General features: G+C 33.3%; 4 protein-coding genes, 3 non-coding genes and 3 pseudogenes across 12 annotated transcripts; 2 read left to right on the top strand and 8 right to left on the bottom strand.

Moving 5' to 3' along the window:
• Nucleotides 1-1,114: 1,114 nt before the first annotated feature.
• On the bottom strand, nt 1,115-2,920 carry LOC106437850 (eyes absent homolog). The gene is made up of 6 exons (XM_013878837.3): nt 2,765-2,920; nt 2,367-2,612; nt 2,107-2,274; nt 1,920-2,013; nt 1,682-1,846; nt 1,115-1,596 (listed from the first exon to the last, which is right to left on the bottom strand). The coding sequence occupies exons 2-6, from the start codon at nt 2,595-2,597 to the stop codon at nt 1,337-1,339; spliced, it is 918 nt and encodes a 305-aa protein (XP_013734291.1). The 5' UTR covers nt 2,598-2,612; nt 2,765-2,920; the 3' UTR covers nt 1,115-1,336.
• Nucleotides 2,921-4,353: 1,433 nt separating this feature from the next.
• On the bottom strand, nt 4,354-4,439 carry LOC125607831 (annotated as a pseudogene).
• A 65-nt stretch (nt 4,440-4,504) lies between these two features.
• On the bottom strand, nt 4,505-4,596 carry LOC125607830. The gene has a single exon (XR_007338890.1). It is a non-coding gene; the product is annotated as a small nucleolar RNA Z101 (small nucleolar RNA).
• Nucleotides 4,597-4,666: 70 nt separating this feature from the next.
• Nucleotides 4,667-4,754, bottom strand: LOC125607328. Its single transcript, XR_007338488.1, has one exon. It is a non-coding gene; the product is annotated as a small nucleolar RNA snoR14 (small nucleolar RNA).
• A 68-nt stretch (nt 4,755-4,822) lies between these two features.
• LOC125607834 lies at nt 4,823-4,913 on the bottom strand. Its single transcript, XR_007338891.1, has one exon. It is a non-coding gene; the product is annotated as a small nucleolar RNA U61 (small nucleolar RNA).
• Nucleotides 4,914-5,787: 874 nt separating this feature from the next.
• LOC106437851 lies at nt 5,788-7,184 on the bottom strand (annotated as a pseudogene).
• Nucleotides 7,185-8,884: 1,700 nt separating this feature from the next.
• On the top strand, nt 8,885-11,366 carry LOC106443493 (annotated as a pseudogene).
• A 956-nt stretch (nt 11,367-12,322) lies between these two features.
• Nucleotides 12,323-15,526, bottom strand: LOC106437852 (bZIP transcription factor 16). Of its 5 annotated transcripts, none has more exons than XM_013878838.3 (13): nt 15,343-15,526; nt 14,981-15,105; nt 14,854-14,901; nt 14,687-14,764; nt 14,412-14,501; nt 14,264-14,317; nt 14,015-14,175; nt 13,836-13,890; nt 13,495-13,525; nt 13,135-13,391; nt 12,976-13,053; nt 12,769-12,894; nt 12,323-12,676 (listed from the first exon to the last, which is right to left on the bottom strand). In XM_013878838.3, the coding sequence occupies exons 2-13, from the start codon at nt 15,062-15,064 to the stop codon at nt 12,554-12,556; spliced, it is 1,185 nt and encodes a 394-aa protein (XP_013734292.1). In that variant the 5' UTR covers nt 15,065-15,105; nt 15,343-15,526; the 3' UTR covers nt 12,323-12,553. The 5 variants fall into 5 exon arrangements, with proteins under 5 accessions (XP_013734292.1, XP_013734294.1, XP_022571656.1 ...); XM_013878840.3 differs by having other exon boundaries at nt 13,135-13,388; nt 15,343-15,525; XM_022715935.2 differs by lacking the exon at nt 14,854-14,901.
• A 487-nt stretch (nt 15,527-16,013) lies between these two features.
• Nucleotides 16,014-17,607, top strand: LOC106443494 (protein BASIC PENTACYSTEINE7). Of its 2 annotated transcripts, none has more exons than XM_048775330.1 (2): nt 16,014-16,211; nt 16,540-17,607. In XM_048775330.1, the coding sequence occupies exon 2, from the start codon at nt 16,701-16,703 to the stop codon at nt 17,385-17,387; it is 687 nt and encodes a 228-aa protein (XP_048631287.1). In that variant the 5' UTR covers nt 16,014-16,211; nt 16,540-16,700; the 3' UTR covers nt 17,388-17,607. The 2 variants fall into 2 exon arrangements, with proteins under 2 accessions (XP_048631287.1, XP_013740508.3); XM_013885054.3 differs by having other exon boundaries at nt 16,018-16,211; nt 16,652-17,607.
• LOC106443495 (serpin-ZX) lies at nt 17,507-19,514 on the bottom strand. Its single transcript, XM_013885055.3, has 2 exons — nt 18,722-19,514; nt 17,507-18,453 (listed from the first exon to the last, which is right to left on the bottom strand). Exons 1-2 carry the CDS (start codon nt 19,118-19,120, stop codon nt 17,725-17,727), a joined length of 1,128 nt encoding a protein of 375 aa, XP_013740509.1. The 5' UTR covers nt 19,121-19,514; the 3' UTR covers nt 17,507-17,724.
• Nucleotides 19,515-26,734: the final 7,220 nt, after the last annotated feature.

A 26,734-nucleotide genomic window follows, 5' to 3' on the forward strand; every position in this document is an offset into this window, starting at 1 on the left:
AATATATACTTATTAGTAAAACATTAATGATCAAAACTATCACATCCAAATGTTTGACCGCTAATATTTCTGTGTTTATTTTAAATAATGTAATGCCTACTTGTTCTGTTATCAAGCTTAGATTGGAGAGAAACAGTAGCGCTTATTTTTAAAATTCGTTACTATGATGACTAAAAGTACATGAATATAAAATAACTCCGATTTGTATTTTATGCAGTAGTTGCAACAAGAATTTCTTTTTCAAAGAGAACCGTTTTTGTTGGTTCATCGTTATCTAAATTCAAATATTACGACATCTTCCATATCAACAGGATTTTTTTCCCTTGTATTTTATATTTCTTTTTCTGTTATCTCTTAGAAGAGTTATTTTAAAATCTTTGTAAAATTAAATGAGTATATCTATATATATATATATATATTATTTTTTGACTATCTATATTTCTAATAATCAAAAGTGTTCATATCAACTTTAGCATAGTCATATTAGTATCTGAATCAAATCCAAATCCATCCAAACACCAAAACTCGTTATGTTCTCTAAATGTTTCAATCTATTTGTTCTAATTTTGATCAATCGATCAATACTACTGTCTCTACCATGCATGGCGACTTCCATTGAATCTCACATAACTGTGACTTTGTTTCAAGGGAGATAGCACATTACCAGGTCTCATCTACCAGTTGACCATAGTCATTCGGGCATCACATCTTAATTTCAATCCTATTAAGTGAGTTTCAGTTACAAACGGTGGGTAAAAACTCGTAGGAAACAATCTTTGGCCAAGCAAAATCTTGAGATATCGACATAACTATTCAACAACTACTGGCTAGCTCTAAGCAGTACAATACATGAGTTACTGTCAAATAAATGCTAACTAACTGAATTGTTATACGCAAGAAGTATTGAACTCAAGATTCATCATGCTATCCACGAGTTAAAAAAAAACTGATATTTGTGGCATGTCGTAAAGAAAGACAAGATGTTGCGACCTACTTCAGCAAGATCAAAGCTATGCGGGATGATCTTGATTTACTACGAGGCAGCACTTGGTTGTTGTTGTTGCAACAAATTCGATTAACAAGAAATGTGAGACGAGTAGAAACAACACGTCCGTACAAATCCGACTATATGAGAGTGTCTCTCTCTCATTTTTCCATTTACTTGTGATGGCTCACCATACAGTAACTAGCAATCAAATATTGCAAAAGACAAAATCTTAAATATAAAACTACAAGAGGAGCTGCTTGGTTTATAGATACCAAATACAGCAGCAAAGTAGTAATGTATACACAATGGTGAGTTTGCATGTTACAAAGGAAAAGGCTTTCCTGGTACTTACTCTTTGTTGGTATCAGTATCAGAGTTGCCATATACAGCAGCAAAGTAGTAGCTCACAGTCTTTGGCGTTACGCCAGGGAACCTGTAGGAGCTATCCGGCTGCAAATCAATCTTAACGAATGGCCACTGCATCGTCTGCGCGGCTGCACACTCTTCCCAACCGTCCCCAATCGCACAGAATCTGAACTTCGGATGGTTGTAACGCTCCTTGATCCATTTGAAACATTGGAGCTTCCCCACATCTATTGAACTGTACACTGAGAAAAGACACAGAGCAAATGAGAGAACAAGTGTGTGAATCTGAAGCTAAACTATCCCATTGAAGAAGAAGGGGTTACTTACCATTTTCATGTCTCAAGAACGTATCTAACCGGAAAAGCAGGCACTTCACAAGGCTTGGTATGAGTGCCCCTGAAGTCACTAGAATGTGTATATCCTGAGAACTTCGATCTGTTCCATCAACAGAAGCTTCTTTCACATTTGAACATTGCTCTAAGAAGGCCCTTGCTGCAATCAACACAAAACTATACTGAGCACTAAACACACTTAAAGAACAGAACAACAAGAAACAGATATTCACCGGAAGAAAGCCACCGGTCTGTGTATCCATCTGTCACTTCATACAACTCATCCAACACACTCATTGTTCCACTGTCAACTATCCGAGCTAAACCCTATTGCAATAACAAAAGAGAGAAGAAGCTTCCCACTTGAGTCGTCATATAACATCCAAGCAACAAATAAACAAACGAAAACGCACCAGTAACCTTTTCGTATCTCTCCGCAACGGCTCTATGCCTGTACGCTAGTTTCCTCTTGTTCAAGTCATCAGTAGGAGAAGCAAACTCGTCTTGCTTGAAGTCATACCTAGAAAGATCCTTCCCATCATCGTACTCCTTCAAGGAATCAATAAACGGCTCATTACAATCCTCAACCTGCAAACCAGAAAAAACCACAAGTACTGATGTTTTAGTGTCTGGTTTTGAATAAGTTTTCGTGAAAAAAAAAAAAAAAAAAAAAAACTTACTTGCTCGTAGAAGAAACAATTGTCACAGATTTTAAGAATGTGTTTCTCCCACATCTCACCAATCTCTACACCTCTTTTAACATCTTTAGAGCCGTTGAAAGACTCAGCGTAGGTCCCGTTTAAGAGAGATCTAAGTAAGATAAGAGTCTCGTCCATGTCCCATATGTATACATTCACTGGTCCATCATCAGAGACCAAAGCTTCGAGCTTTTGTGATGTATTAGCATTCATGGTCTGCCCTTGTCCCTGTAATAACATGAAGATTCAGGAGATGCGACAGAGTTGGAAAATCAATTGAGAAAGTAACGATTTTGGGCGAAGTTATATTTATAAAAATTAGAGCTTTCAGATCGAATGAGTATCGGTGATAGATAAGAGAAAGTTCAAAAATAGAATACCTGCCGCCGATAGGATGAGCGAGATCGAGCTCCGGAGCTAAGTGACGGTGAATGTTTTCGATTACAAGACGAAGGGGGGAGGAAGCAGGAAGCGGCTCACGAAACGACTTCGTTTTCAAATATCATTTTGTGCGTAGCCCAAATGAAGGTCCATTAAGACATTTAAAGGCCCATTAAGACACACCACCAGAAATTGAAAAAGCTTTCGTCTTTATATTTCTGTTTCTTGCATGTGCCCTTGGCTCTCTTTTTTCTCTCGTCTAATTTGAACAAGGATTTTTTCCAGTGTATTTCTAGAACATAATCTTGAGGTTTCTAGTGAAAAAAGATCCTGAAATAGATGGGCATAGTTGGAGGGGTTGAAGTATGCAAATTGACACGAGTGGGTTAAACATGAAGGCCATGTTGCCCCCATTGGCATCACTGACCAGAGGGTAACTTTTGGTGCCTCAAACCCGGTTACTTGTTTCACAATCTAACTGTAGACATAGCTCAGAAGTTGCTCTACATCAAATTAGTCTTGTTGCAGTTAGAATTTGAAAAGACTCTAGCTCTATGGAGAATGTTATAAAGATAATAGCTTTGTAAGATGATTTGCTGAAATAATAGGAGAAAATGACATTCATGTTGCAAGGCCATTTAGGTGAAGTGGTGTTTGTGGAACTACCAGAGCAAAATGGTTCAGTGAGTAACAGTGGAGAGTGTGAAGGCAACAAGTGAGCACAATATGTTTTTCTATAGGATCGTATTGTTCAACAAAACATGGAACAAACACTCTGTCGATGGGAGGAGAAGGCTACGATAACCGTGCAAAGACTCTAGCCGCGACAACCAACTGTCACCGTTAGACCTACAAGGGCAGAGGGTTGTTGATCCTCACCAAGGTTTGGTGGATCAAGATCTTTTCTATCTATATTTTGTAGAATCAATGTTGAAATGGGTAATGTTAATGTCCTTTCAGGTATTTAAGGTGACATTAGGGAGAATTGTAGAGTTATAATTGCCTGAATAAACAGATACTTAAACACTTAATTTGACATGGGAGAATATGTGGTCTTACACAGTTTACAAATATATCAAAATTATATACTCCATGGAGGTGGGAGTTTCAATCTATTCAAAGATCCTTAACTTTAATTTCCGTACTGACAGTTTAGCTCTACTTCTCATTTCCTGAATTTTAATGCAATTTTACTTTTACACAGACTTCGAAATTACGTGGTGCAGTTTTCACCTATCTCCCCAAGGCTAATTTGATTTTTCAGTTTATGTCACTAAAACAGATAACCAAAGTTTCACAGAAAAAATCCATTTATTGGACAGATAAATATCCATACAATCAATTTATCAATTGAGGGAGAACGAGATTCAGATGGTAGTGCATGATGTAAAGTTCATCAGAAGATGTCAGAGTTGGATTGTTCTATGGTATCATCGTCATCATCATAATCATCGCTCTCTCCTCTCATACAAATCCGTTTAATATTTTTGAACATTGGAGAAAAGACAAAACTGAAGAATAGAGAACTCAACTGTTTGTCGAATTGACTATTGATGTAACTCGACTTATAACACAATGTAATTTTTCATTTGGGCATCAGAAAATCATAAAGATTACATCAACAAGATTCAGACGCAAATTACCCATGAAATACAATTTCATCATATGCCCCAACAAAATTAACAAAAATAATAATCAAAATCAGCACCAAACATAAAATAAAATAACAACATATTGAATCTGAGAATCAGTTCTCCAAGGTGAATAAACATCAATATAATATCAGTCGCAAATTACCCATTTCTTTTATGAGATTCATCATATTCTCAGATTCGATATTAATTCAGAACAAAACTCATTAAAAACGAAAAAAATATTTATAAGAAAGGCTTTTGAATAAGTCGATCAGAACCTGTCGAGATATCACAATAACATCACAGAATGTTTCAGGGGATTGACAGACCTGTGAAATTTCTATCGTCACCTCGACTTATAAACCTAAAATAATTATTACTACCATAAAACCCAATCCAATCAAAACAAAAAATAAGAATAAAGAGCTCAGAACTTCTTAGAGGGATGTGTTTAACCGTCAGCGATGGAGAACAAAGCCCACATCTCTGGCACACGATTTTTTCATCATAGCTGACCATTTAAACGTGTAAAAAATCAAAAACATAAAACAATCGAAAACAAGACGGACACAAGTTGTGTTGTCCTGTCGGGCTGGCGAATGTATATATAGTACATTAGTTAAGACGAAACCCTAATTGTATTATTCTTTTATGGGCTTTTGATTTATCTAATTAGTATGGGCTTATCTGCAAATTTGAGTAAATTACGAAAGGTCCATTGGATCTCCATGTGCGGCTTTTATTCTCACTTTCTCTTGGAGAGCATAACCTGAGATTAAGGATGACTAATCTATCTATCTTCCCTTAATTAATTTTGGTATGTGCGGATAGTGAGATATCGTTCTTTTTTTCGGCAACACAGTGATCAAATCTCCAATTTCAAGCCATGTATTAGTTTTGCCATCTTTTATTTTAATTTTGCAATTAACATAAAATTGAAGTGATAGAGAGAAACCGCAGACGAGTAACGAGAAGGCATCCAAATTTGACGAGGGCCAACTACATTATGTTTTTTAAAAAGAAAAATTAGGATTGACTTTTAAATTTATTTGGTCAAAGTAAACTCATATTACGTAAACGATCATGACACATTCATAGATTATTATATAGCCCCGGATGACAACTTGATTTAGTTTGCGATATGATAGCTGTAGTATTCTGTTTTTTTTTATACATAATAATGCATGTGGAGAGTTAAAAAAAAAACTTATTAGCTACATATAGCTACATTTATGTTGTTTACCAAAAAAAAAAAATATATATATATTTATGTTTTCGGTTATCAGTCACTAGAAAACTTTAGAATTTAACATATTTAAACTAAAACAATTTAAAAATGTAATTTATCCAAAAGTTACTTTTGATACCATATGAGTAAATCTCATGCATTGTTGTAGTAACTTTTTTTAGTTTGTACTAGCTTTCATAAGATTATTACAACAATTTTTGTTTGCTTGTGAAGCAGGGAACACTGAAACCCAAACATGCATGAGATTTCATTTTATTATTTCAACATAGAGACGACCGTCCAACAATAGTCTTTAGAGAGCTTTTTAGCAGCTAAGGTTAGAACCAGGTTCCACACCAAGCTGCTCACAATACTCTCTATAATACCTAATCCTTGAATTAACCTTATCTGGACTCGCACCGTCACATTCTACTTTTCCATTAATGGCTCTAATGGTGGCTCCAAATCCTTGGCTCAGTACCGGCCTTACGTTATTCACCCAAAACCACAAAGCTGTCCTGAATGCTACAGTTGGATCGCTACCTACGAGCTCGGGCTGGCTTAAAAGGTCGAGACCGAGACTCTGACCACATGGTGCGTAGTTGTAGTTCCATGATAGCTGAATCGGACCACGGCCGTAGTAGTTTTTGCCAGCTGCACATGGGTATTGTGGGAAATCCTTGTCGTTGCAGTAGTTTTGTGACGCTCCGTTTATCTCTTCTATGTAGCAGAAATCTACACGATAGAAAGACGCACACATGAGACCATGTACTTAAATAAGAAACAGCTTAATTAACTTGGATCAAGTCAAATGTTCAATTTTAATAAATATATATATGGCAAATTCTCACAAAATATATAATGACAAAATATAACACATAAAAAACCATAATAACATTAATTTAAGGGAAAATAATCACTCCAAACCTAAACTATTATTGTAAGCCTCTATTTCCACCTTGTAAATGTTAAACCTAAACCATAATCACTAAATCTAAATTCAAATATAAAATAATTAAAATATTCTTTTTAATTTTTAGTAAATGTTATTTTGAATTTTTTTTACTCTTGCTATTTTTGGAACAAAAAGTGTTTATTGCTATTTTAGGTTGATGTACGAAAAAAACTTAGAAAAATATTAGAGAAAGTGAAATGAATTCTTACATCCGACCTCCTGGGTGAAATGAGCAAACATAGTAGCAATTTCAAGCCTTGAAACCGAATTGGCAAAACTGGGGAACGTATTAGCGGCGTTAATAAAAGCATCACGTGTGTAGAATCCTTTTCCGGCGCAGTCACTACCGGCTCGGTTGGTAATACCGTCAAAGAAAGATTGTGATACAATGGTACCTAGACTTTCGGCTTGGGTTGTACAAGGACCTGATTGGCAACCTGGACCACAGTAGTCGTTACCAGTACCGCAAAAACCGAACTGGCTACAGCATAGGTCCGGGGAACAGCCGCAGTTCTGGGACTTGACGGTTTCGGAGTAGAAACCTAAGAGGCAAGAAGAAGGACTAATGAGGTTTTTGTGAGAGTCATGTTTTAATTTGGTGATTGATTTGTGGATGAGAAGGAATGAGAAGGAAGATGTTGTAAGGTATATATATAGGGATATATGTTGGGCAGCTTGGTCATTTGATTATTCGGATGTATATAGTGAAGGTTTTGACGACTTTTAGTATTCTTGTTCTTGCGCATAACCAACATGGACTTGGTCTAAGAACTCTAATTTTCCTTTTCAAAACAAGACTGTTATGTAATATATCACTTCTTTATTTTCCAGTGATTTAACAAATATATCAATGTCTTCTTTGATATATGAGATGATGGAACATACCAAAGACAAGTCCATTTTTAATGGTTTGGTACTTTACTTGTATTATACGTATGTACAAAGTACAAACTAACCGAAGAAATAGCCGCGTCTCTCGACATAACAAGTTTAACTGTGTTTTGTTCTTTCTTTCTAAAACTGAATGTCAACCTAAATTTAATGTGTACCAAAATTGAATCTTTCAAACGAAATCAATGATAATCTTTTTTTCTAAACAAATAATCTTATATAATTGATGGCAATAGCTCTCGTGCATGTAATTAATTAAAGCCGGCCCTTAGAAGAGAAGTCATATATGTCAATGTAAATCTTGGTACCATGTGAGCCGTTGGGTGCATCTATTCAATGTATATTCTTCAGTTTTAGTTTTAAATTTTATCTAAACATCTTCAAAAAGAAATTGACCTCATGAGTAACAAAATTGACCTGGACATGAAGAACCCATTACAAATCTTCCTCGCTAACTCAGTAACTCCAATCAAAGAAAATATAACTATAACCTGTTTGACTGCTCAGTTTCTATTGAATGCAGTTTACACTAATTTTGTTAAACCGAGCAGTCAAAAATAAATTGACCTCATGAATACAATATGTAACAAAATTAGTGTATATACTAGCAATCAATAGAAACTGAGCAGTCAAACAGGTTATAGTTATATTTTATTTTATTGGAGTTACTGAGTTAGTGAGGAAGATTTGTAATAAATAAAGAAGAAAGTTTCATTATATTGAGATTTGATTATGAAAAAGAAAAAAAAATAGATTAAATAATTTGTTAGCTAGGGAAGCTTTTCAACAACAAGTATCGTATAAATTGCAAACTGTATTGATATATAAGTAAATTTATTTATTTTAAATATTATTTGTCAAATATGTGTAAATTAATAACAAATTAAATACATTTCAATCATTTTTTTTTATTTGTGTGAAAAATATCAAAAATACATTTTTTAAGAAACAGATGGAGTATTTTATTTTGGAATAATAGTTTTTAAAGTTAAATGCAATACTGGTTACATCTTTTTAAGGGCAAATCTCCAAAATAGCACCTTTCTAAGTTTATATCACAAAAATAGTACTCAAAAACTAAAATGACCAAAATAGCATTTTATCTTTTGAAAAATTTAAATTTTTTTATTTTTCAAAATTTGAAATCTTATTCTCAAAACCTCACTTCTCAACTCTAAACCCTAAAACCTAAACTCTAAACCCTAAACCCTAAATTCTAAACCCTAAACCCCACCCCTTGAGTGTTATTTTTGTGAATTTTGACCTTGAATGCTAGTTTGGAAACAAAAACTTGATTTATTGCTATTTTGGTCTTTATCTCTCTTTTTAATAACCATTTACTCTATAGTTAACCCAAATCACGAATTAAATAACGAGACGGGATCCGGTATGGGAGGAGAGGTGCATGTGCTTAGTCACGTGGAAAACGCAGTCTCATAAAACTAAAAGATAAGCTTCTTCAATCTTCACCACTCTGCTCAAGTGTTTACAGTTCCTCACCAATGGCTCTAGACTCGAAGGCGATCATTTCCAGGTTCCAAGATTACCTCCGTATAAACACCGTACAACCTAACCCTGATTACTACGCAGCCGCAAACTTCATTAAATTACAAGCTCAGTCCATCTCTCTCCAATACCAACCAATCGAGTTCGTTCAGGGAAAGCCTATTGTTCTCCTGAAATGGGCTGGCTCAGAGCCTTCGTTACCTGCGATTCTCTTGAACTCTCACGTCGACGTCGTCCCCTTTGAGGCAGAGAAGTGGGATCATCTACCGCTAGGAGCAGAGATCGACGAAGACGGTAGAATATACGCGAGGGGAACTCAGGACATGAAGAGCGTTGGGATGCAGTACTTAGAAGCCATTCGAAAGCTTGTAGCCTCTGGATATAAGCCGCTTAGATCGGTATATGTCACGTTCGTTCCTGATGAAGAGATCGGTGGCGCTGATGGTGTTGGGCGGTTCGTGGAGAGTCGGAAATATTCAAGAGCTTGAGCATTGCGGTTGTGCTTGACGAAGGTAGAAACATTTGGTAAAGCTTGTTAATATAACTAGGCATGCAGATTCGTTTTTTCCTGAGTTATTCGGTTTATATAAAATTGTGTTGAATTGAATTGAAGTTAGTGAAGTTTCGGCTTCGGTTAATCTTGGTTAAACATGTGGGGTTTTCAATAGAGTTCTGTTAAATTCGGTTATTTCAGTTACTTTGGCTCAAAATTTTGTTAGTCCGGCTCAAGATTTTGATTAAAGTTGGTATGATTTGGTTATAATTTTCTTTAAAAAAAAAAAAAATTGAAATAATCAAGTGCCGAAACAAACTGAAAGCTAATTTTTTAACATATCAAATTGAACCCAAAAAAAAAAAAAATTGGTTCAGTTTGATAAGTTCGGGTCAAAGTCCCAGCCTTATAACTGTCTAGTTAAAGAAGATAGTGTACGTATACGCCCCAAGTATTGGTAGCTCACTTGTAAAGTACAATGTGCAAAGTTTAGAAGTTATTCGCACAAAACTAATATTACTTGATGTTTGTCGTGGACCTCGTGGTTTTGGATGTGGGGATTATGAAGCTTGGTATAAATAGATAGTATTCATATAAATAGATAGTAAATGGTACAAGAGATCTCGTCAATGTAGAAAGAGCTTTTACTCTCTTTTTTTGTTAGTTAAAAAAAACAAAAATGCCTTTGAAAAGAAGAGATGAGCACACAAATTAATATTGTTAACGGTAATGAATGAATCAGGCTTGCCATCTCCAACGGAGAGCTACAGAGTCTTCAATGGAGAGAGGATTCCATGGTCGCTTCAGATCAAAGCTGTAGGACAACCTGGCCATGGCTCCAAGCTCTATGATGACTCAGCCTCGGAGAATCTCACTAAAAGCATTGAGAGTATGATAGATTCAGAGCTTCTCAGTTTGATATGCTCAAAGCTGGCTTGAAGCCTGACGGTGGCGTAGTCTCTGTCAACATGGTTTTCCTCAAAGCTGGCACTCCTTCTCCGGATGTATTATTCTCTCTCTGTTGTTTCAGACATGATAACCAAGGTTGTAATGTCTTGTCTGAACCTGACAAACCCTCTTTTGGATGAAGGGATTTGTGATGAATCTGCAACCATCCGAGGCAGAAGCTGGCTTCGACATTCGTATCCCACCCACTGCTGATCTAGTAGCACTAGAAAAACGTTTGGTTGAGGAATGGGCACCTGTTGCCCGGAACATGTCCTATAAGGTGATTTTTTTGAATATTGTGGTCAGGACTTAACAAAGTTGTATCTGATGAAAGAGTTCTCTTGGTATGTCAGCTGTGGCGGTTCGACCAGAATCTTTCAGGGAAGCAATTACTTACCGGAAATGATAATTCAAATCCATGGTGGGGACTCTTACAAAACGCTGTGAATGAAGCTGGAGGGAGTACTAGTGAGCCTGAGATCTTCCCTGCATCAACAGATTCTCGGTACTTCCGGAAAGCTGGCTTGCCTGCGTTTGGGTTCTCTCCTATATCAAACACCCCAAGTTTGCTGCATGATCACAATGAGGTACTGTCATATCCTTCTGTTTGCCTATTATCTGGTTGATCAGTGTCTAGTGCCCTTCTTTAGTCTTTTCTTTTTGTGCAGTATCTGAGTCAAGCTGAGTATTTGAAGGGCATTGATATGTATGTCTCAATCATTAAGGCTTTCACATCATATTCTTCACCCTGAAAGAGAGGTTGACTTACAAGGGTCAGTGTCACCACACAGGTTTCTCGTGCTCACCCATATGTTATTAATAATAATGAAACTCATTGCTACCATGTGAATTTCTCTTGTAATGAAACTTGCATTAGTATGTTATTAGACAAATGGATTTCCACAAACAAATTGTTTATTCTTGTTTTGTTTTAGTTTTTTTTTTTTTTTGCAAACATCCGAATGCTAACAGAAGTGAGAAGTCACAGCATGCACAACATCCATCCTAACACATGATAGTCCCCACAGTCTCAGATTCTTAGTTACCATCTCGGTCTTGATCAGCAGTCCTCTCAAAAGATCCATGCCCTCATAAATGTCCCAGCGACACCACCAATAATCAAGTTGTCTTTCCCTTACAGTCTAGTACTTGTTATATTCACTAAGAAGTAAATACATTGTCAGCAAGTTAGACACAAAATATATGAAACATATATTTCGAAACCATGAGCTGAAACACGTCTCTCATCCGAGAATATCCCAAATTAGTTAAATCTATTAATCTTTTTACATATTTAAGGTAATTTGATTTTTGTAGTTTATCCCATTTGTTACCCTTCCACTGCTTTAAGAAAAACAAGCCGCAATACTGTTTTTAAGTCCCAGCTAAAGATACACTCTAAGCCCCCATGCATCAACCAAGTATATATCTAACGTTTGCTTCTCCTCTGCCGTAACTTAGTGATGTCAGTGTCAGCTTGTTTCTGACAACCTTTGGTCATACCTAAAACAAACTTTCTTTTGACAGCAGCATCTATATCTAGAACACACCTATCGGGGACATTCAAACCCCATGACCCCTATCTGTCACGAGTTGGTAGCCTATCACGGGCACTTTTATACTCATGTGAGATGTTTTGCTTACCTCAGTTGCAGCTATCTTCTTCATAACAAAATGTAGTGAAGATAACCTCTTCTCACCTTCTGCACTTCTATACTCATGAGTGATGTTTTGCTTTCATAACATCACACAAACATATTCATGATTTTATCAGAGCATTAACTTAGTTCTAATTAATGTATCAGCAAGACATGGTTACATACTATCAAAAAACAATTAGCGTTTGCGTTTTCTCTATTTGGCGCAGACTTTTAACCACCTATACCACATTCATCAAGTGAAGAGAAGGAAAAAAAATCGAATTATATGATAAGCTTAAAAGGGTGCATTTGATACAGAAAAGGTACATTGCCTTGGTCTGAGCCTTAAATCAACAAGACCACTGGACCGACCTATTAGTCTCTGACGCCTAAAATCCTACAACCATCTGTTAGCAAAGAACCGCTTAGTGTTGTTGTTTTCTTCTACTTTTTATACATGTGTTAAGAATTGGTTTTGCTTGTATGTTTTTTCTCAAGTTGAGTCTTTGTAGGAAACAAACTTTGTCTCTGTGAAGCATGTTTGGTTGGTGTCTGGTTCTTGGTCATCCTTGTCCATGTTTATACCTTCTAGTGGAGGGAATGATAAAAGTAGGTCCTGCAAAACAACAACAAAGAAAACCTTTTTAGTTGTTGTTTAGTTTTTTGTTTGGCATTAAAACTAAATTGAGAAGCTTTTCTTTATTATACCTTGAGAGAGGTATTCTCAGAAGTGAGCTCTTCGCGCTGGCTTTTAAGCCTGTTCATTTCTGCTCTAAGACTTGCGTTTTCTGCACTCAACACCTCAGTGTATTGTGCCAATTGATCAAATTCGGCCTGAAACACAAAAACTTCTTCCATGTCCATAGTTTGCTCACATGAACGTGATTCACAGTTCTGAAAGGCGGTGTTTAGTACCTCTTTACGCAGCCTGGATCTTTGAGCAGCCTCCCTATTGGTCTGCTTCCGTCTCTGTCTCTTAAGTTCTCTCTCGTCCTGATTGCAACACAAGCAAATTTGAGTTTGGCGACCAAAATATTTTTTTTATGAGAAATATTAAAACGCAAGCGCACACACCTGTAACCAGGGTTGTGAATGGCCACCATCTCGTGACATTTGAGCAAAGACTCCAGGAACTGGTGTAGATACTTTCCCATGCATTCCAGGGATAGGAGCACCCCAATAACCCATCCCAATATTTAAATTTGTTGGTGGAACGGGAACACCTGGAGCTGTATTTGGCATAATTGGCACCTTCTGGCTAACCGTTGGAAGAGGTGTACCAACACTTCCATTTTGGAGACCATTAGCAGAACCACCATTCTCTGATGCTGCTTCGGGTGAATTTGCAAAACAATAAAGCATTCTCTAGTAAGCAGCTTTCACGGTGTTTAGCCACATAATAGAAATGAAAATAAGAAAGGGTCATAAACCAACCATCCTTCCCGTCTTGACTAGATCCTGAGTCCTACAAGGAGTACAAATCAGAAATCACTATCATAATTTTATAGGAACTCTTGTAAGAATTTTCAACCACAAAGATCCAACATAAACAATTTGCTGAGGCAAGTTATACGAAGGTTTTGTGTGCCAAATTGCTAGCAACATTCAAGCAATTTACAGTAGAAATCTAAGAGACTGACAGTTACGAATAGGTCAATCTAGTGACTGGATAAAGAGCCTAAACTCATACTAATGCTAGTTCTTAGTTATACACAAAGAGCCAAAATATGAGTAAAATGAAAAAGACTGATGATAGCTAGCTATCCTTCACTTACAATTTGATAGTTTGCATCACTTCCTTCACTCGAACCATCAGAATCACTCTCCCCACTGTAACAAAATAAAATTTCAGAGCAGTAAAATAGTGGATACTATCTATGAAGCAAGAGTAAGTCCAGAGACAATCAACACGCTACGAGAATAGCTACACATACAGTCAAGGAATGTAACATGCCTTTTAGAGTAAGCTACATTAGCTGATGCTCCTGAGTTCTTTCCAGGCTCGTTGTTCTTTCCTTTCATCATGCTCAATATTCTTTTTGATCTTCTGATAGGCAATTTTTCTTTCACATCAGATCGTTTAGAATCACCTTCGGTGCCGCCTGTAGTATTACCCTGCATACAAGCATGTGTCTCATTTATGATCCAACAACAACGAAAAAAGCAAGCAAGTACCATTAGAGGAGAAATGCGAAGAACTCACGGAAGCTTCGGTCACTCCATTTGGAGAAGGCATAGGGCTATATGGATAAGAACCCTGTTACAAAACGAATAATGATAAAGAAAAGACCAACAGCCACGTTTCAAATACATATGTCCATAGAAACCAAATATCTAGAGTATGGCAGTACCGGAGGCATTGAAGGATGGGCGTACATGCCACCTGGTGGATACATTGTAACGTATGGATGAGGAGGAGTTCCATAAGGAGGCATCATATGCTGCAAAAAGATTCACATTGATAAAGAGTTTGTAGGAGTTAATCTTTACTCAGATAAATACCAATTCCCCCAAGCATATGTATATATCAAAACGCTGCAACTCAGATAGACTAAACCCCCAAGGAGCCATTTGCAACTATGAACACTAATACACAATGAAAAGAGATGAATGTAAGGCAGTTTACCTGAACCCTCCACATATAGGGGTGAGGTTGAGGACTTGATGTCACAAAACCATGAGGCTGCATAGGAGCAGAAGATGCCTGTCAAAGGAGTAAAAGAAAACACATAAGAATCAAACGCAACAAGAGAACAGAACCACAGGTTCATAGACGGAGGAATCTGTATACACCTGAAAACCAGACCAATCTGGTCCAGCACTCACAGACGAAGAAAGTTCCTAAAACACACAGAATATCCCAAATGAAACCTATGTTTCCTTCTTAAAACTGGGAGTAGAGAATGGATAAAACGCAAACCTGTGAAGGAGGAGGAGCAGAAGAAGAAGAAGGCTGTTTAAGTTCCTTCTCTTTACTAGGTTTTTCCATCTCACTGTTAGCCATTACCACACTCGCAAGTTTCTAAAACAACCAGTGAGAGCTACCTGAAAGAAGAACACTCATCTAATTCATCTATGAGGTCTACTTAACGCATAACCCCTACCACAGACAACAATCCAGCAAATAATCGTTGACCAATACAGTTCCTAAGCACTACAGACCATATATATATTGATAATCGAACAGCTTAAAAGGTCTCTAGTCTCTGGATTCAGACAACATTCAGAACAGAAACGCAGAACCTAATACAAGGATTGAAACTGGAGATGCAATGAATATACCTAACGACCGGTTGTGATGTCTGAAAAACTCTGAGCACAGTAAAAAGACGCTGTATAAAAAGCTATGAGCTGCTTTAGTTTCGCAGAGAATTAAGTAAAAGTTTGGTTGATTGTTTGCGTTTTTTGATGGAGAAGCCCTTCTTTTTAAAACTTGTTTATGAATTTTACCCAACTGAAAAAGTAAAGTACTCTAAACCAAAATTGCATCCATATGAAACCTAGTTTTAAGTTTTTGTCACATAAATAATTTTTCAAAAAAATTAAAATAGTTATTTTTTTATTTTAATTTTTTAAAATTTAAAACTATATCCTCAAAATTCACTTTTTAATTCTAAACTTCAAATCTAAATTAGTTAACCTTAGTATATAAATATATTTTTATTAAATATAATTTCTTTTGATCATTTTTAGGATTATTTTTGTGAAAATAAACTAAGCCATTCTAGAAAATGTCTCATATAAGTAACTAATGTTAATTTTAGGAAATATATACAAAATCGATCTAGTTAAATATTTAATTATTTAAATACATGTTTAAACTTTAAACATTACAACACTCAGTGTGGTTTTAAGACGCATTCCATGAACTATATGGGCTTAAACCGGGTTTCTTTTTTTTTCTTCGGGCCCATTTTTTCTTAACTTGATCGTATACCCAATGTTTTTTTCAATATATCGCATAAAATTGGCGTGGGGAGAATAAGAAGCGGATTGTTTTGAAAATCGGTGAGCCCTAGAAGAATTCGAGAGAGAGAGAGTGGAGTGCGAGCGTAGCAGTAAGAGTGTTTGCCGTCGGTAACTCTCGTCGATTTCTCTTGTTCGCGTCTGCCTAAAGATCACTTTGTTCTTGGATTCGACTCTGTTTCGAGGTATGATAATTTTGAAACTTTATCCCAAGTTTTGATCTTTCATGGTTGACGGTTGCGATTTAAGACTTTCTGCTCATGGGTCTTGCTATTTCTTTCGTAATCTCTTCTGGGTTTGCCAAATTTCACTCAAACGATTCAAGAAAGATTAAAAAGTCTGCTCTTTTACGCTTTAGATGTGTGTCATCTCTTCTTATCATGAGGGTTCTGTAGAGTTTTCTTAATAGCTTTTCGGTTATTTCTTGAAGATATGTAGATGTCTATGTGCATAATTAGGCATATTCATACCTGTTCTGTCTTTTAAACCTTTGTTTGGATGTCTCTTTGATAGTTGTCTTGCTTCCGGATCATTGGTTGCTTCTTGAAGATATGTAGATGTCTGTGTGCATAATTAGGCATTAGGAGTGTTGGCTAATCTCGTCTGCTCTTGAAAATCAATGTAGAAAGCTGTTTCGTGAGGGTGCCATCTTACCGCTGAAGCAAGCTATCGAGATGGATCCATATCTATCACGAAACCATATGAAACCTGCTACCAGCACAAGCAAGGACACTGGCTTGCCTACGTCTAATCCTCTTTGGTTCCATTCCTACTTCCCTGTTCCAAGGACCACAGGCATTGATCTTTCCCAACCCCCTCAAGCAGAGCCTGCTGAACTTGCCGTGGTGCCTCAAGTTCATTTGTTTCCTCCTCCCACAAGAGGATACATACACGATGTGGAGCTGAAGTCGTCCACGATGCTGTCTCCTTCGAAAGCGTTGAAGCCAAAACCACAAAGTAAGAAACGCTCTGCACCCAAAACCCCGAAGAAGACACTGAGCATCCCGGAAATAAAGCGTGAGAAAAAGAATCCTGACATCAACGTTGTTGACATCTCGAGCTTCGATGTTTCTGGTGTTCCTCCACCTGTCTGTTCCTGTACAGGCGTTCCGAAGGTTTGCTACAAATGGGGCATGGGCGGTTGGCAGTCCTCGTGCTGTACGATTAGCATATCGACATTCCCGCTCCCCATGAGCACCACAAGACCTGGAACTCGTCTCGCTGGAAGGAAAATGAGCAATGGTGCTTATGTCAAGCTCCTTATGAGGCTTGCTGGTGAAGGCTATGACTTGACTTGCCCGGTTGACCTCAGGAACCACTGGGCCAGGCACGGTACTAACAAGTTTGTGACCATCAAGTAGTTTGTGTTATCAGTTTAGGCTTTAGCTTTTGTGGTTTCCGTGTATCTCCCTTTTCAGTGTTATCTCTTTAGTACATATTAGTGGCTTTAAAATCATGAAGGAGATTCAGTGTCTATGATCTATACGACAAGACAACGTTTAGTTTTTAGATGAATGTTTCTTAGTACTGGTATCAACAGTGTTCTGTGGAATTTATCTCTGGTGATTGTCTTTGATCTTAGATTTTGCCCAGATTAATCTTTATTTCTTTAATGTCTAAACAAATTGACCCATCCATAATAATATGAAAGAAACAACAAAGCCTTCATTGTCGCAAAGGCATTACTTTAGACGCAAGTTAATGCATAGAAGGATCAAGAACTTGACCAAGGAACAGAACCACTCCACTTCCGTGTTCTTTGACCAGGAAGAGAAAAGGATGATCAGCCACGAAGTCATACTTCTTCTCCGCAGGACCACAACAACCTTCACCGACTACAGCAGCAGCAGCTGCAGCTTTGGATCCCACTTCATCCACCTCGATGCAAGACTTGTGGAAGATCGTCTCCAATGGTAGACTCAACCCCAAACTTTTAAGAGCTTCCGTGGCTTCAAAGTGAAAACCAAATTTAAACTTTGGAATCTTGAGTTCTCCAATATCTGCCCTGTAGCTAGAAATGTCCTCGTCCTCGTCCTCAGGAGTAGAAGCTAACATCTCCAGCATTGCAGGCAACCCTTCTTTTTCATCAGGGAGATAGATTTGCATCGAGAACGAACGACCGTCACGTCGTCCTTTTCTGTAAGATAGGCTGAGGACTTTGAAACCTGGGTAGACATCGAGGTGGTAACTGAAGAAGTCACCGGACATGAAGGGCACAGGTACTTTGGTTCCATCAAGAAGGTGGAAGTCTGAGTCTTTGGTAAGCGATGGATCAAACTCTTTGTCCCATCTCCCGTTGAAGAACAAGGCGTTAGCAAATATGTAATCAGTCAAATGAGTTACAGACTTTGGTGGAAGAAGACTAGTGATGAGACCATTTGTCTGTTTCTCAACCCATGTGTTCACCTCTTCAGACACTTCATCAGCCTTTTTAAGACAAAACAAAAGAAAAGAAAAAACACAAAAGCTATCAACATCAAACATCATGCCAGATTTAAGGTTTTGGGAACCATAAATCTTTAATAAAAAATCATAATTTGGACCTATGTAACATAAATTTCAATTTTTAAATCTTTAATAAAAAATCATAATTTGGAGCTATGTAACATAAATTTAAGTTTTTGAGGGTACCGAAGCTAATGTTTCATTGCTTGGCAGTGCTAAGAAGTTAGGTTGCCTAGAAAACTATACCTACCTTAGTGCGAAAGTCAACTTGTTTGAAGGCAGCCTTATACGAAGTCTCCAAGAGATTCTTGAAAGACTGTTCCACACAGCAGAGAGACTTCTCTATCCAGAAGCCATTCGCTGTCGAGATCATTGGCCCGCCACTTGTCGTGCTGTCGGCAAGGACGGTGGTTACTATCTGGGAGGACACGGCGTTAAGCTCATCGGTAGAAGAAGCCTTTAGTAAAGAGAGAATCTGTTCTTCGGTGGCTCCGGGAGATTTATAAGCGGCGATGAAGCTAAGGATAACATTGATCAACGCCGGCGATATCACGAGGTTCGAGGTCTTCCCGGCGGTGGTGTTGATCACGTGCTTATACACCCTCCACAGGATGCCGTTTTGCTTCCTTACTGATTCTTGCAGGTCCATATTTTACGGCCGGATGAGACTGTGACTACTTTTTTTGTCTGCACTAGACTGTAACTACAAAAGCCAAGATATACACACACATATACTAAAATAAAAAGCTAATATATTTTATTTTCTGCATTAACCAAACAATCCAAATTAAAATCTTAGATTTTCAAAATTAAACATAGAATTTAAATTATTTCCATAAATAAAAATTAATTGCTTTTCATAGATGAAACGTTGTCCTAAATTAATGAAGATATCTATACTATTATTTGCGAAGTAAATTTTTGCAACGGAGCTCTCACGTTAAAAGTTAGAGCGATTAATATCTATACTACCCTTAATGAATTTATCTATAATTAACTATATAATCAAAAACAAATTTTTATTTACAATATTAGTTTTTTCAAAAAGATAATTTTTACATTGTGTTGTTATCTTAAAACATATTTTTCAGTTACAAATATAATTAAAAACGAATTTTTACTAATAATATTAATTTTTCTTTCAAAAAGATAATTTTTACATTGTGTTGTTATCTTAAAACATATTTTACAGTTATAAATATAAATAAAAACGAATTTTTATTAATAATATTAATTTTTTTAAATAAGATAATTCTTATATATTGTGTTGTTATCTTAAAATTTATTTTTTTCAATTATAATAGTTAGAAAATAACAAATAAACAATTTATAATTAATATATATATACTATTATTTGCGAAGTAAATTTTAGCAACGAAGCTCTCACGTTAAAAGTTAGAGCGGTTAACATCTATACTACCCTTAATGAATTTATCTATAATTAACTATATAATCAAAAACAAATTTTTATTTATAATATTAATTTTTTTTTTCAAAAATATAATTTTTACATTGTGTTGTTATCTTAAAACATATTTTTCAGTTATAAATATAATTAAAAACGAATTTTTATTAATAATATTATTTTGTTTAAATTAGATAATTCTTATATATTGTTTTGTTATCCTAAAATTTATTTTTTCAGTTATAACAATTAGAAAATAACAAATAAACAATTTATAATTAAATATTAATTAACTAAATTACAATAAATATATTTACTAAAATATTTTTAATATGTAAATGTTTTCTTTTAAAATTTCAGTACAATAATAAACATATATATTTTATTTAAATTTACGTCAAATATATATATATATATATATATATATATATATATATATATATATATATATATATATATATATAATTTGATGTTTGATTTAATGTTTTTGAAAACATAAATAATAAGTTATCATGCTGATTTTTGAATTACTAAAATATAAACTAATATATATTTGTAAAACGATTAAGCTCGCATGTGCGGACAAAACATCTAGTACAGTTGTATTAGAAAAATATTTTTAATGTAGTTGAAAATAAGTTTTTTTTTTAAAAAACTTACTTTAGCGCCTCGAACCCTTTGCACATCACTGTTTTAGAGAAGAGCACAATTAACAAATTAAAAATCTATACTATTATTTGCAAAGTAAATTTTTGCAACGGAGCTCTCACGTTAAAAGTTAAAGTGGTTAATATTGTTTATACCTTTAATAAATAAAATGTATAAATAAATTAAAAAATAAAAACAAATTTTAATTGATTTGACTAGATAATTGATTAATATTACTAACAATAAGAATTATTCAAAATCTGAAAATATAATTTAATAAAGAGATAATTTTTGTATATATTGTATTATTATCTGAAAAATCTTTTAGTAAAAATTTGAAAACATAAATTATATAACTAAATATTAATCAAATAAAACTCTTAATTATATAATTAAAAATAGAATATTGAATTATCCAAAATCTAAAAATATAACTAAAAAAAAGATAATTTCTATATATATATATATATATTGCATTGTTATCTGAAAAAGAATTTTAGTAAAACGTTGAAAACATAAATTATATAATTAAATATTAATCAAGTCAAGAGAATTTTTGAAATCGAGCTCTCATGTTAAAAGTTAGAGTCATTAATATTGTTTATACCCTTAATGAATAAAATGTATTAATAAATTAAAAAATAAATATGAAATTTTAATTGATTTGATTAGATAATTGATTAATATTAATAATAGTAAGAGTTATCCAAAATCTGAAAATATAATTTTAAAAAGAGATAATTTCTGTATATATTGTATTGTTATCTGAAAAAGTATTTTAGTAAAAATTTAAAAACATAAATTATATAACTAAATATTAATTAAATAAAATTATTAATTATATAATTAATAATAGAATATTGAATTATACAAAATCTAAAAATATAATTAAAAATAATAATTTCTATATATATACTCCCTGTGTTTTATATTAAGTGTCGTTTTAGAGAAAAAATTTAGTTATCTGAAAAAGTATTTTAGTAAAACATTGAACATATAATTTATATAACTAAATACTAATCAAATAAAAAAATTTAATTATATAATTAAAAATAAAATATTGAGTTATTTTAAGATTTATTTTAGTAATGAATATAGTGTACAAAGAACTTTCCAAAAATTTATGAAAATGTTTAAGCCCGCGTCGCGGGCAAATCACCTAGTTATACATATTTATCAAGATTTTCCTGAATTTTAGAGATATTATACTTATTTTGGATGATTGTTTAAAACTTAAAATCAGAAAGATAATATACATATTCAAGATTTTTTTTGAGTAAATTAGCTCAATATACTAAAAGAAGTGGGATACCATAGAATTGAGGGAAAATGGTGATGATGGGGGGAAGAAAATTAGGGGGAAATAGGGTATGGAGTGCAAATAGGGTATATGTTGTGTGTAGGGAGTACAAATTCTCATTTTTTTTCTAATTATTAAAAAAATTTAAACAAGGGATTCTTATAACTTGGTGAATGAATTTACAAAAAGTTTTCAAACAAGGGTTTTGATGTTAATGTATGAGATTCATATTCATATTTTTTAGTTGTGTTTATTTTATTTATCTAGAAGTAAAATGTATAAAATTATGTTTAGTTGTTTATGTCAAATGGTTAAATATATTAAATTTCAATATTATTAGTATATTTAGTTAAACTAATTATAAATCTTTGGTTTGGTTCGGTTTAAAATCAAACCAAACTGAACCACTTGGGTTGATAAAATCATGAACCAAATGGTTTAGACATATATTTTGGTTTGGTTTGGATCCGGTTGGGTCGGTTTGGCTTGGTTCGGTTCGGATTTTTTTGTCCACCCTAGTACTCTCCACTTCCAACAAAGCCTTAGTATGTAAACTCCAAGATATACACTAAATAATTCGGAATGTGAAATATGTAACTTCCAAAATATATACACTGAATAATCCAGAAATTTTAGTTGTTAAACCAATTTATCCTTGGTAAAAACTAAACAGAAACTATTGGTATTTCCACATGAGACCGTAACACTTTTTTTATTGGTGACCGTCTAATGAAAAAAAAAACAAAATAATCAATAAATTATTTTGCTTAATTGTTCTAGGAAATTTGTTCTTCATAAATTCTTCCATACAAAAAGTATAAGAATAAAAGGGGACTTATATGACAACAATGCGATAAAAAAATTTAGTTAAATTGGACCAATCAAAAATTTGAAAAATATATCTCATCATAATTATTTCTTAAATATAGCCTCCAATTGAAGAGTGATTTAATGTCAAAAGAAGAAGAAAAAAGCAGACTTATATTATGATCCGAGGACTAGGTGAAGTTAACATTTGAAATGCTCCATTGTTGAAAAGGCATTAAAACATTGTCTCTTAAGACGCAAGTTAATTCATGGATTCTTTTCAAAAAAAAAAACAAGTTAATGCATGGAAGGATCAAGAACTTGGCCAAGGAACAGAACCACTCCACTTCCGTATTCTTTGACGAGGAAGAGAAAACTATTGGTATTTCCACATGAGACCGGGTGAGATGGTAACTTCGAAAGCCAATATAGGAGTAGGTCAAGTAGGGTTATTAATACCTATATATACGGGTACCAAAAGAAAAAACTAATGTATATTTATTCTTTTGCATTAATAAAATCATCCAAATTTAAATCATAAATTTTAAAAATTAAACATATACTAACTGGGGATAATTGGTTTAGTAATTGTATTATTTTAAAATTTTGATTGATGTATTTTCATTAATGAAAATTAACTATGTCCTTAATGATAATTAACTATTTTACAAACTATTTTAATAAATTTACAAAGTTGATGATAAAATTACTGCTTATTAATGAAAATGCTAGTTTCCAAAATTTATGAAGCAATTATATTAATCTATTAATTTCATAATAAAATATTATTGATATCTATACCGAAGGAAGAATGAGAATGTATCTGAGACTCCCTAAAAAAAAATTGAAATAAGAAGAAGGCCTTTGCTTGTGCAAGATGGACTGCACAATTGAGTTACCACATGGTTTGCAAGCCTCTCATCTAAAAGAGGGAAATATATCATTAGATTAGATTTGTCGCTTAAGCTGTTCTAACATATGTCGTGTTTTTTACTCTCTCGAAGTATCACTGGTTTAGTTAGTTTTGTTATCACTAGTGATTTAGATATTTCACTTCATCACATGAGAATGAGAGGCTAAGACATTTACTTGTGTCTTTGTTGAAGCTGGGTGGTATTTGACAAGTGGCCGGCTCAGAGGTGGTGGGCTGAGAACTACGATGGAATAGTTGAACTTTACAATGTTCAGAGACTCAGAGTTGATCATCAGCCCGTCGAACTCCTTGGTAGATCCGAAGGGTAAAAGCATCATTCTCTAGATTACAATTTTGCAATGATCCATTAGTTGTTCTTCAGATAACACACTTGCTATGTGAATGTTTTCTTGAGACCGATCGATCTACATGAGAGAAGGTTAATGATTAATCCCAACTTTATATGTTTGCTTCTTCTTCAGTCGATATGTTAAAAATTCAACAATGTTAAGTTTGCTATACAAACCAACTACAACTAGTTGATATGTGATGGTTTCTTGAGCTCTATCTACAAGAGAATATTGATGTGTTAACGTAACTAATAAGTAATAACTGGAGAGGGATTCCAAGGTGAAATAAACTATGATGCCAAAAAAGAAGGTTCGGTATAGTTAACTTTTGGAGTGTCATCTTTGAAATTATAATTTTCAAATTAGAAATTGTTTATAATTTTTTTTTGAATTTTTTTTGTGAATTGTTTTTTCAAAGTTTCGTTTTGAAAATCGAAAAATTATTTTGAACTATTTAAAACAAATATTTATTTTTAAAGTATTTTATTTATATATTTATTAGAATCCTGAATTTCACTTTCTAAAAACCCTACCCACCCTCAACTCTAAACTTTAAGTCTAAATTAGTTAACCCTAGGGATATAAATATCTTTTACCCTTTATTAAAAATGAGAGTAAAAATGGTTAGTGTAAACATGAAAAGTGGTATTATGATTGTGATATTTTTGTAATTTTCCATTAACCAAAAAGATAAATAATACACAAATATATCAAATATTTATTATTCAAAATCATCAATTATGATATATATTTAAATTATATATCTAATTTTTTTAGCTTTTATTTAAGGAAATAAGAAAGAATTGTATTTTAGATTACTAACTGATTTAATAATTATTTAGTAAGAACTATATGTTATGATAGACCAATTTATTTCTCTAAAGGTTCTAAGAGTGATTTTAGTAATGACATGTGTCATAGCAAACAAGTTATAATGTTTCTCAATAATATATAAATGATAATAATTTAGTTATTAAGAAACCATAACCTGTAGATTATAAAGAAAAAAACTAAAACTTATTTTGTATAACTAGTTGGTAAGGACAAATTTTCTTTTTAATCAATGTTCAGTTCTCGACCGTTATTTATTTATTCTTTAGTATATATTTATGGGTTAATTTGATGAATAATTAATTAAAAAATATTAGATTTGTAATAAAAGGATAGAGAAAAATAGAAAAAGAAATGAGGGGAGAAAAGATAATATGATTAGTTGATGAAATATAGTTTTTTTTCTTCTGGTTATTGGATCAAATTTTCCTATAATTATATAGCATTTGTCCACTAAAAACCGGGAAACGCACACCCTCAACTCTAAACTTTAAGTCTAAATTAGTTAACCCTAGGGATATAAATATCTTTTACCCTTTATTAAAAATGAGAGTAAAAATGGTTAGTGTAAACATGAAAAGTGGTATTATGATTGTGATATTTTTGTAATTTCCCATTAACCAAAAAGATAAATAATACACAAATATATCAAATATTTATTATTCAAAATCATCAATTATGATATATATTTAAATTATATATCTAATTTTTTTAGCTTTTATTTAAGGAAATAAGAAAGAATTGTATTTTAGATTACTAACTGATTTAATAATTATTTAGTAAGAACTATATGTTATGATAGACCAATTTATTTCTCTAAAGGTTCTAAGAGTGATTTTAGTAATGACATGTGTCATAGCAAACAAGTTATAATGTTTCTCAATAATATATAAATGATAATAATTTAGTTATTAAGAAACCATAACCTGTAGATTATAAAGAAAAAAACTAAAACTTATTTTGTATAACTAGTTGGTAAGGACAAATTTTCTTTTTAATCAATGTTCAGTTCTCGACCGTTATTTATTTATTCTTTAGTATATATTTATGGGTTAATTTGATGAATAATTAATTAAAAAATATTAGATTTGTAATAAAAGGATAGAGAAAAATAGAAAAAGAAATGAGGGGAGAAAAGATAATATGATTAGTTGATGAAATATAGTTTTTTTTCTTCTGGTTATTGGATCAAATTTTCCTATAATTATATAGCATTTGTCCACTAAAAACCGGGAAACGCACACCCTCAACTCTAAACTTTAAGTCTAAATTAGTTAACCCTAGGGATATAAATATCTTTTACCCTTTATTAAAAATGAGAGTAAAAATGGTTAGTGTAAACATGAAAAGTGGTATTATGATTGTGATATTTTTGTAATTTCCCATTAACCAAAAAGATAAATAATACACAAATATATCAAATATTTATTATTCAAAATCATCAATTATGATATATATTTAAATTATATATCTAATTTTTTTATCTTTTATTTAAGGAAGTAAGAAAGAATTGTATTTTAGATTACTAACTGATTTAATAATTATTTAGTAAGAACTATATGTTATGATAGACCAATTTATTTCTCTAAAGGTTCTAAGAGTGATTTTAGTAATGACATGTGTCATAGCAAACAAGTTATAATGTTTCTCAATAATATATAAATGATAATAATTTAGTTATTAAGAAACCATAACCTGTAGATTATAAAGAAAAAAACTAAAACTTATTTTGTATAACTAGTTGGTAAGGACAAATTTTCTTTTTAATCAATGTTCAGTTCTCGACCGTTATTTATTTATTCTTTAGTATATATTTATGGGTTAATTTGATGAATAATTAATTAAAAAATATTAGATTTGTAATAAAAGGATAGAGAAAAATAGAAAAAGAAATGAGGGGAGAAAAGATAATATGATTAGTTGATGAAATATAGTTTTTTTTCTTCTGGTTATTGGATCAAATTTTCCTATAATTATATAGCATTTGTCCACTAAAAACCGGGAAACGC

This window comes from Brassica napus, chromosome A3 (genome assembly GCF_020379485.1).
Source record: "Brassica napus cultivar Da-Ae chromosome A3, Da-Ae, whole genome shotgun sequence".
In the NCBI taxonomy this organism is placed as follows: domain Eukaryota; kingdom Viridiplantae; phylum Streptophyta; class Magnoliopsida; order Brassicales; family Brassicaceae; genus Brassica; species Brassica napus.